Source organism: Boleophthalmus pectinirostris, unplaced genomic scaffold (assembly GCF_026225935.1).
Source record: "Boleophthalmus pectinirostris isolate CB_2022bp ecotype Guang Dong unplaced genomic scaffold, ASM2622593v1 HiC_scaffold_4, whole genome shotgun sequence".
NCBI lineage: Eukaryota > Metazoa > Chordata > Actinopteri > Gobiiformes > Gobiidae > Boleophthalmus > Boleophthalmus pectinirostris.
The window spans coordinates 32525916-32537112 of record NW_026571353.1 but is presented as its reverse complement, the minus strand read 5'-3'; the positions used below and the strand labels follow the sequence as shown (position 1 = coordinate 32537112).

Here is an 11197-nt window from a genome sequence, read left to right as displayed (position 1 = left end):
TATCAGGGTGCACGTCTGTCTCCCCCTCCCTCCCTGAGATGGCGGAGGAAGGGCGGCTCACTCAGAGCCTACGTCACGTTTGGAGGGAGGAGCCTGTGCTTTCTCAGGACGGGCGGGGGGAGGAGCAATAGTCGGTCTTTCATAGTTCCTGGTCTGTGACGCCTCCAAGAAATCAGTCAGATTTCATAACTATTGTGTAATGGATGTTCCAAAACCCAAATTGTGCTTGTTTATGTGCAGAAGATACAATGTGAAAAGAGTTATTTTGCATGAGATGGGCCCTTTAAGTGGTGTCAAAAATGCTGTGCTTTGTTAATGTGTGTGTGTGTGTGTGTCTAAGAGTGGACAGTGTGGTTTGTTCTTATTGTTGACTATAATTGCATTGAGTTATTTATTTTTGTAAATCACAGACTGCAGATGGAAACAGCTATTTTGCACTAATCTAGTGCGGAACATCTGGGTTTTTTTTGTGTTTTTTTTAGCTTAATGTCTCTGTAGCCTGATTCATCAGCTGGTTTTATTTTGTTTCAATTTGTAGAAACCGTCTGACCTCGCAGCATTAGGATTTGTTCGCTCGACAGTAGGCGGGTACTTTTTTATCATTTAACCAATCGCTGCTATTTGGTGGTGAAGCATGTAAAGCACCACTAATGAGGTTAACTGGTTTATTAAGCTTTTCCCAAATCCTGTAGGAAGAAGGGCAATAACGTCTTTCCCCTTGACAAAATTCACCAAACATTCTCTTTGTTCTGGCCTCGATCCTGGGAATCGTTGACAACACTGAATATATGACTCTTCGCTGATTGGCTGGTGCCCAAAGTTGCACTTCCAGGGTTTTTTGTGAACCGTCTATTTTATTTTGAATTCTGAACTAGTTACTGGAGAGAAATGAATTTGAGCAGAGGCACTAGGTGGTGTCAGCCTGGCCAACTGTCTCTGTGCATTGTCCCTTCAAAATAAAGGCTAAACTATCCATCCATCATCTTCCACTTATCTGGGGAAGCAGTCTAAGCAGGGACTCCCAGACCACAGGGAAGGAAGAAAAGCTAAACTAATGAAACTAAACTCAAAGTGATCTGTTATTTTGAAAGGTTCAAACTGTGATTCTCTAAACTCCGCCCACAATCACATTTTACATAGAGCTGCTAGGTTTAGTCCTTATTTAGTTCTGGTTTGGTCATGGTTTAGTCCTGATTTAGTTCTAGTTTAGTCCTAGGTTTAGCTCTGGTTTAGTTCTTGTTTAGTCCTGATTTAGTCCTAGTTTAGTCCTGATTTAAATCTGGTTTAGTCCTGATTTAGTTCTGGTTTAGTCCAAGGTTTAGTCTAGGTTTAGCTCTAGTTTAGTTCTCATTTAGTTCTGGTTTAGTCCTGATTTAGTTTTCTGGTTTAGTCCTAGGTTTAGCTCTGGTTTAGTTTCATTTAGTCCTGATTTAGTTCTGGTTTAGTCCTGATTTAGTTCTGGTTTAGTCCAAGGTTTATTCCTGATTTAGTTTCTGGTTTAGTCCTTTAAGTTTATTCTGATTTAGTTCTGGTTTAGTCCAAGGTTTAGTCAAGGTTTAGTCCTAGGTTTCGCTCTAGTTTAGTTCTCATTTAGTTCTGGTTTAGTCCTGATTTAGTTCTGGTTTAGTCCAAGGTTTATTCCTGATTTAGTTCTGGTTTAGTCCAAGGTTTAGTCCAAGGTTTAGTCCTAGGTTTAGCTCTAGTTTAGTTCTCATTTAGTTCTGGTTTAGTCCTGATTTAGTTCTGGTTTAGTCCTAGGTTTAGCTCTGGTTTAGTTCTCATTTAGTCCTGATTTAGTTCTGGTTTAGTCCTGATTTAGTTCTGGTTTAGTCCAAGGTTTAGTCCTGATTTAGTTCTGGTTTAGTCCTGATTTAGTTCTGGTTTAGTCCAAGGTTTAGTCCTGATTTAGTCCTAGGTTTAGCTCTAGTTTAGTTCTCATTTAGTTCTGGTTTAGTCCTGATTTAGTTCTGGTTTAGTCCAAGGTTTAGTCCTGGTTTAGTTCTGGTTTAGTCCTGATTTAGTTCTTGTTTAGTCCAGATTTAGTACTAGGTTTAGTCCTGATTTAAATGTGGTTTAGTCCTGATTTAGTTCTGGTTTAGTCCTGATTTAGTTCTGGTTTAGTCTAGATTTAGTCCTAGGTTTAGCTCTGGTTTAGTTCTCGTTTAGTCCTGATTTAAATCTGGTTTAGTCCTGATTAAATTCTGGTTTAATCCAGATTAGTTCTAGTTTAGTCCTAGGTTTAGCTCTGGTTTAGTTCTGGTTTAGTCCAGATTTAGTTCTGGTTTAGTCCAGATTTAGTTCTGGTTTAGTCCTGATTGAGTCTCTAAACTCTGCCCACAATCACATTTCAAATGGAGCTGCTCAACTGAGAGGAGAAGGGCCGGGGTCTGGACATACGCTTTTTAAATGATTATTATTATTATTATTTTTTTTAATAATGCAGTTTTTACAATCATATCACTTTATTAAAATGTAAATATCTCCGTATATTCACATGTTTCCCCTTTAGGTGGTGTGAGTGTGTATTTCATGTGTGTAATTCGCCTTTAGTATTTGCAGATACAATCACACAAACACTGCAGGAGACTGGAGGTGACGGCGCGCGCCTCACATCTTCCACTCTCGCAAAATATCACAGAAATACCATCCATGCTCCAAAAGATCTCTCCATCTGAAATGTAAAAACTCTCCGAGGCAATGGCACGTGAAAGTGTTTAGTGTTTTCAAAGATGACATTTTAAAAGCAGTGAGAGACCTACTGTACGCTCTTTTAAAATCACACGCATCGTACATTGTCTCATTGAAAGAGCAGAGTAGAGGGGGGGTTAGTCCTGGTTTAGTTCTTAGTTTTGGTTTAGTTCTAGTTTAGTCCTGTCTTAGTTCTGTTTTAGTCTTGATTTAGTTCTAGGTTAGTCAAGATTTAATCCTGGTTTAGTCCTAAATTTTGTTCTGGTCTAGTCCTGATTTAGTCCTATGTTTAGTCCTGATCTAGTTCTGGTTTAGTCCTGTTTTTTTCCCCTAGGTTTAGTTTTAGTTTAGTCCTGGTTTAGTTCTATGTTTTAGTTCTGGTTTAGCTCTGATTTAGTTCTGGGTTAGTCCTGGTTTAGTCCCATTTTAGTCCTGATTTAGTTCTGGTTTAGTCCTCGGTTTAGTCCTGATTTAGTCCTACAGTTAGTTCTGGTTTAATCCTGATTTAGTCCTAGTTTAGTCCTGATTTAATCCTGGTTTAGTCCTGGTGTAGTCCTGATTTAGTCCTGGTTTAGTTCTGGTTTAGTCCTGATTTAGTCTTAAATCTTGTTCTGGTTTAGTCCCTAATTTAGCTCTAGTTTAGTCCTGTTTATTCCTGATTTAGTTCTGGTCTAGTCCTAGGTCTAGTCCTAGGTTTAGTCCTGGTTTAGTCCTGGTTTAGCCCTGGTTTAGTCCTGGTTTTGTCCTTGTTTAATCCTAGGTTTGTTTATGATTAGTCATGAATTAGTTCTGGTTTAGTTCTGATTTAGTTCTGATTTAGTCCAGATTTAGTCCTAGGTTTAGTGCTAGTTTAGTTCTGGTTTAGTCCTGGTTTAATTCCAGTTTTGATGTGGAAGTGCTCATCCAGATGAGTTTTTCTTTTATCATGTACCAAAGTCCAAAAGTGCCGACCTCTTGTATTTCCACAAAGGATCAGCACTTCATATATAAATGTACATAAACCATAAGAGTGAGTGCTGCTTTCATCTAATCTGCTGTTCCTTGAAAACATCCACACCCCGGGACCACGGTCGACCCCTCTAATCCCTAATCCAAGGCTGGGCCAGATTAACAGAGACCCTGACCACTGTGGCCTCCAGGGGGCAGACTGCAGACTCACAGGAGGAGGGTTTATGTGGATCAGCACATGAAGGACGTGTTGAATAATAAGAACATAATGTAACAGATCAACCCACTAACCACAGAGTGACTGGTTCAAATATGAGTTGATCAGGTGATGTCTGAGAATAACACATTCATCCACACTGTACTTGTCTGGTGGTGACAGTGCGGCTGGAAGGGCATCCAGAGTAAAATATGCATAATTGGATGTCAGTGGTCCATGATTTGCTGAGCCACAGAATAAAGGACTAAAGGAATAATCAGAAAGATAAAAGTGCCCGCGTGCACACAGGCTGAAGTTAGATTTAAAAGCCCTCGCGCTCCTTCCGTCCCTGTGGCAGAGACGCTAATGTCATTTCAGACGCGGTGGTTTCATCCAAACCACCACCGGCTGCTTCTCTTCCCTCTCCCGGGTCTCCTCCCTCTCCTCCCGCTCGCGCCGCTCGCGTCGCCCCCTCCCTCTCCGTTTCTCCCACACGGACACAGACCTCCTCTTCACAGCACCTCGGCGCTGGGGCTGATCGCGCGGCCGCAGACGTAGCGGGCACTGGAGTCTACTTCTTTTGCTCTGCAGAACGAGAAGCGGATCCTCCGACTCTTTATTTTGTCACCTTCATCTGTATTCCGCCCGCGTGAGGGACGCATTCCGCGGGAAACTGGAGATTATTTGGGAATATGGAGCCTTGTTCTGGTGATGCCATGTGACAGCTCTCCATCACTGGCCTTCAGTCACTCCACAAAGTCCGGCTGCCTGTGAGTTGAGGCGCAGCCGAACGAGGAGGATCAAAGCTCGGGGGAAAATGGAAGTTTAGCCCGTGTGCTCTGCGCGAGCTGCCGCTGTGTGAGGCTGGTGCAGGGAACTGCGCCTGTTCCAAACGCGAGGATCGGGCTGATTATCAGCTCCGGGGCTCCCTGCGCAATCAACTGGTTCACAATAGTTCTTTTGAATAAGCGCCACATCACCGGAGCTCCGCTCGACTAAAGCGTCGGCGGTTTGTTTCTGCGGCTGAGCCCGCCGCGCTCGCGCTCTCATTTAACGGTTGGAGGAATTTCAACAGGGCACGAGTCTGTGACATCCCGGGAATCTGTACCGTCTGCCTCCGAGGAGGCACGCGCACAGCGCCAGGAGCTCCGCTGCGAGGATCAGGGAATTTCCTTTGGCACCTCGCGGATGGACTAAGGAGTCTAGGAGTCTAGGAGTCTAGGAGTGTAGGAGACGGAGCTGAGCACCTCGGCGTTTATCTGCTCCGCTCACCACAGCGGGCTTCTCTTTCTCTTTTGTCGGAAATATCTTTGGACAACATGAAAGTTGTTTCGGCGCTGCTGTTTGTCGCCGTGTTCTGGAGCCTGGAGTGGAAGTCTGCGCTGTCAGACTCTATCATCCACATCGGTGAGTGAGTGCGTCTTTCTCACGTTGGAGCACAGCGGGTCCTGCGCCTCTGTGTGGCTCTGTGTGGCTCTGTGTGGCTCTGTGTGGCTCTGTGTGGCTCTGTGTGGCTCTGTGTGGCTCTGTGAGCTACACTGGCGCTTTCACTGCTGTGTCCAGCTGCAGAACACTGCTCTGTGCCTATCTGATCAAACTGTCTTTAATGTCCCCACAGCCCGTCTCCTCTTTTAATGTCCTTATCTCCTCTTGGCTCTGGGCTGGAGCGCGCTCCTCTGCGTTGTCATGCCGCGTCATTAGACATTTTCATTGAAGTTGTATTGAGTTAAAACGGTCTGTGGTTCCCCCGTTCTCACTGTTCATGTGGATGATGTAAACGGCTCGTGCGCGTCTCTTAAATGTGAATGTGCGCGTGTGTGCGTAAACAGGTGGTTCGGGTCCAGCCTTGGCACGGGGAGCACGAGGCGGGCTGGAGGAGATCACGGCGCGCGCTCTTCGGTGCGGCACACGGTGAAGCCGAGATACCGCAGTGCCGCGAGCAGCACGGATGAGGAGCACCACAGGGGAAGTGGCACTGTGGTGCTGTGTGGGCTGCGATGTCGACACGAGAGAGCCGATTCTTGCGGTCGATGTGTAGCGGCAGCAGCGCAGCCTTGAGCTCTGTCTGCGGGTTTGGGGAGGGGGAGGAAGAGGAGAGGGAGAGGAGAGGGAGAGAAGGAGAGGAGAGGGAGGAGAGAGGAGGAGGAGGAGAGGAGGCACGAGCGGGGGAGAGGGGGTAGAGGCACGGCGCTGGATGGAGGATGTGCCGGAGAGCGTGCTGCTGCTGGTGGTCGTGCGGGATTCGGCACACGCACCTGTCTGCTATGCGACATCACTGCGTCCGCTCCACTATAGGCATTTCCACATGACGCACGGGGCACGTCCAAATTCTATGTAACCCGCGTCCTTTTTTTTTTGTTTTGTTTTGGACTCCGGGCGAGTTTGAACCGTCACATCCAGACCTCGTGTTCCGTCAAATAGCACTCTTAGACGCGATTGTGCACTTTACTGAGAGCCTTAAAGCTGCACTGTGGAACTTTTTATAGGGGAGAGTCCATCATCTGGAGATATTGCTTCTAATGTTCCAAAGTACGGCATTAAACACACAATATCTTGCATTTGTTCGATTATTGCTGGAAAAACGCACAGAATAACACATTTTTAGTGTGTGTGTGCTCTCCTATGCGCAGATCTGAGCTGTAACTCTGAACTTTTGGAGCTGTTTTGGAGTTGTATGCATTCGTGTTGTCATGATACTAAAATTTCAAACTCAATTTCAACACTAAAGAGTAGATTTGATGCTCCAATATTGATTTCGATACCCAAATAATAATTTTAAAAGTTTTTTTTTGACAGTATTGTAATTTTCAAATCAAAATGTGTTTTTTTTACTTGTTCTGATAAAATAAAACACGAAACAGTTCAGGGAAAGGTGTAATTTTATCCAGTTATGTAATTTTTTTCAGTATCTAGTTCGATTTTAGTTCTAGTATCAATTAGTATCTCATTTTTGATACTTTTAACGCCAAATTGTGGAGCATTCAAGCAAAGCAAAAGCACTTCCACCAGAAAAGTTCCACCGTCTAGCTTTAGCAGCCTTTCCGATGTTTGAAATTTCCGTCTGGCAGTGATGGTTTGGAGACGGCGTTGCCCCACACCGCCGGGGGGATGTATTAGTCAACTCTCTGAAGTCTGATTGTGGAGGGAGACTTGTAGCGGCGCGTTCGGCCCTGTGGGGGCAGCAGCGTAATTCATTAGTTTGACAGATGTGTGTGATTGAACGGTTTGATCTCTGGAGTACATCTATACGGGGGCCCTCTGCTATGACAACCCGCGCGATCCATCAGTTCTCCCGGGTTCACCTGCAGACACGGCGGCCCTTTGTGTGCGAGCGGCTTTCTTAATAGCAGCCCTGTGTAATGACATAGCACTCACCGAGCACATATGGATTAAAATGGCAGTGCAGGTGCCGTAGGTAAAAGCAGGCTGTGTTCTTCTGCTGAGCTTTCATGACTTAATCTTACTGTGAAAGTAGAGGTTTCAATTACTTTGCGGAGTTTGATTATATTGTTATATTCTGCGTGTACATACAGGCGCACATAGTCTTGATGCTATAATTTCAACCATATTTCGATACTAAGGACTAGACTTGACACCAAAATGATAAAAAAAAAAACACGCTTTATTTCAACTATAGAATGCATTTAAGATAAGATAGTCCTTTGCTTTATCAAAAAAAACAAAAAAAAAACAGGACAACACAGCACAAAGCACCACATAAACAAACAAAAATAGATAGGAGACCAATTATGACCACGAGTGATGCACCAGCAGGACCTTTAAATTATTCTTAGCCCTTTGTATTCTTGTATTCTATTAATAACTGCACATTCCCTAAACCTATGTTCACTTTTAATTGCACATTCCCAAGCCTATGTAGACTTTTGATTGCACACTTACTAAACCTATGTACAGTTTTGATTGCACATTCCCTAAGCCTATGTGCAGTTTTGATTGCACATTCCCTGAGCCTATGTACAGTTTTGATTGCACATTCCCTAAGCCTATGTACAGTTTTGATTGCACACTTCCTAAACCTATGTACAGTTTTGATTGCACATTCCCTGAGCCTATGTACAGTTTTGATTGCACATTTCCTAAACCTATGTACAGTTTTGATTGCACACTTCCTAAACCTATGTACTGTTTTGATTGCACATTCCCTAAGCCTATGTGAAGTTTTGATTGCACACTTACTAAACCTATGTACAGTTTTGATTGCACATTTCCTAAACCTATGTACTGTTTTGATTGCACATTCCCTAAGCCTATGTGCAGTTTTGATTGCACACTTACTAAACCTATGTACAGTTTTGATTGCACATTCCCTGAGCCTATGTGCACTTTTGATTGCACATTTCCTAAACCTTTGCACAGTTTTGATTGCACACTTCCTAAACCTATGTACACTTTTGATTGCACATTTACTAAACCTTTGTACAGTTTTGATTGCACATTTACTAAACCTATGTACACTTTTGATTGCACATTCCCTAAATTTGTTGTACTTTCTTGTGGTCCAGGTAGGTTCCACAGTGGTCCATGGTTGTGTACTAGTCTATGTTCTGATACAGCTCAAGATTATTCTAAACCTATTCAGGAAAGGTTCATTTCTGTCCTGTGAATGTGACCATTTAATGCAGACTTATACAGGTCATTGTGCAGCTCTCAGGCCACACACGGCTCTTTGTTTGACTCTGACCGGCCCATTTAAGATCATTTGGTATTACGAATCAAACATATTTTATAATTTTACCACATGCATGGACTAAAACTGCATTGCTCTGATTTAAGAGGGGTTTTTAAATGACATTATCTGTAAAGCAACCACATTTTTTTCATTGCTTAGTAGAGGTGTAACAATATCAAAGTGTCACGATACAATATAGTCACGGTATGATGGTGATAAATACGTTACGACCCAGGAAGATGAGTCCCAACATATTTTAAAAGGACACGGAAACCAAATTAAAGTTTAGTTGTTTTTTTTTTCTTTCTGTGGAGATGTTTTTTCTAAACCCAAAAAGAAACACTTAACCCGTGCCCAAACCAAGAAACCAAGAAAAGTAACAACGAAAGAAAGGTGGACCTGATGAGCCGGCCAAAAAGAACCAAAGGGCCGTAGAAGCCGGTGCCAGAACCCGTAACCAAAGACCAAAAAACCCAACAACCTAAACCCAACAGAAAAGCGAAAACAGGACAAGACGGTCCCACTGAAACTGATAATACGTTACTTTTTTTCCTCTTAAAATGCCTTGACAAGACTTAACCCAAAGAACTAAAACTTAAAAGTGCTTAGAACTGTTATTTCTTCACTGAAATGGCGCAAAGAATCATGGTCTATGTAGTTCCCTCTGTCATAGCTCTTCATTTAAGCAAAGAGACTTGTAATTCGATATATTGTGATGGTCCACGATATTATTGTGAGAACTTTGACGATACGATATCACGATATTTCGGTTATTGTTACATTCCTATTGCTTAATCATAACATAAATTCTTACCAGTCTGAGCAGCTCATCAAAACAATGCTGTTTACTTTCAGGTGACTTTTTTAAAATGTATTCCCCTACAGATTACAGATTACATACCCCAGAATGTAGTTTGTAACGTAATCCATTAAATTACATAAAGTGAGTAATGTAATCTGAATACTTTGGATTACTTGATTTGCTGTAGAGAAGCAAAGACGAGGATAACGTAACATAAGATGTTTTATCTGCTAAAAGAAAATAAAAAAAGCCCAGACTTTACTTAACCGTATAAAAAATACGTCCGTGCAGCATGGTTAAATCCTGTTTTAGTCCTGTTTTAGTCCTGTTTTAGTCCTGGTTTAGACCTGTTTTAGACCTGGTTTTAGACCTGGTTTTAGACCTGGTTTAGACCTTGGTTTTAGACCTGGTTTAGACCTGGTTTAGACCTGGTTTAGACTTGGTTTTAGACCTGGTTTAGACCTGGTTTAGACCTGGTTTTAGACCTGGTTTTAGACCTGTTTTAGACCTGGTTTAGACCTGGTTTAGACCTGGTTTTAGATTTAGTTTAGACTTGGTTTAGTTTCTACCAAAATAAATAAATAAAATAAAATAAATAAATAAATAAATAAATACAGGGGGATTTAGCCCAAAATGTGAAAACAGGAAAACAGGAAAATATCGCCATGTAATCCATTTATTTCAACAAAGTAACTGTAATCCAATTATCACTCACTGAAACAGTAACTGTAACTGACTAATACAGTTACTCATCATTTGTACTCTGATTACATAACTCCGGTACATATAATCTGTTACTCCCCAACAGTGGCTATTTACTGCTTTTTGTAAAGAAATACTATTAAAATTATGCAGAATTGAGTTTTTAGCCCGACCCTCTACAATATTTTCTGTTTCTCATGTGGCCCTAGGAAAAAAAATAAATTGCCCACCCCTGGATTAGTATCTGTTTGTCGATAATCCTTACAACTCTAGTATATATTACCTTTAGTTCACTTACTGGTATTGGAGCTCATACTTCACTCTGATTGGTTAAAGACTCCTGTCACTCACTGAGAACCTGAGGGAGGCTTTCCAATACTGAGTCAGGGAAAGTCGAGCCCGTTCCTTTGTGATTTAAGCATATGTTATAAAGTATTGTCTCCAAAACGGGACATTGCAATTTGATCGATCAGTTGGATTCATTATTGTCAAATCCGAAGCACTATTCGAAAAAGAACAATTCTATAATCTGGTCTCCCTCTTTCTTATTGGATTTACAAACTCACTCTGATGAATTGGGAGCTGAAATCCAGAAATTACTGTGTGTGATTGAATTATATCACCAGCTTTAAAGTTATAGCAATAAAATAGTTTCAAGAGGCGGTAGGTCTTATGCAAAATTTCTGTCATGTTATAACTTTGTTCTCTCGTCAGAACATGCCCGGAGAGGTTTTAAATGTCATCCATGCATGTTTGAGTAATTTAGCGATCTCTCCTTTGCCCTTTTCCAACATTCTTTAGTTTTAGCTTGAAAATCCTGTGCGATGATCCACCACAAGTCACGTCATCCACATCAACGCGACAGTTTTCCATAAATCTACAAAAACGTGATACAAAACCTGACGTAATTTGCAGTAGTTTCTTTTTGATTGTGTTGTGACGGCGCTCTGAAGGGGGGAGTGACTCAGCGTAGAGAGCAAAGAGAAGAGGGACTCGGAGCAAAGAATGAAAACAAAAGTGAAACTAATAAAAACATGTTAATATGCTGTTTTTGGTGATTATAGCATTTTCAAAAACATTGAAGGTAACACGGTGATTTAAAGATGTTATGCGTTAGTAGTTAATACGTCAAAGAATTAAAATACCACGTTTTAAAGTGTCGGGAGTAACG

General features: G+C 42.1%; 1 protein-coding gene across 1 annotated transcript in view; it reads left to right on the top strand.

Annotated features, from left to right (window-relative positions):
• Positions 1-5151: 5151 nt before the first annotated feature.
• grid2 (glutamate receptor, ionotropic, delta 2) overlaps positions 5152-11197 on the top strand; it is a 1594008-nt gene continuing 1587962 nt past the window's right edge. The window contains exon 1 of the mRNA XM_055161426.1: positions 5152-5239. Coding sequence (XP_055017401.1) covers positions 5152-5239 — 88 coding nt within the window. The remainder of the gene's footprint in view (positions 5240-11197) is intronic.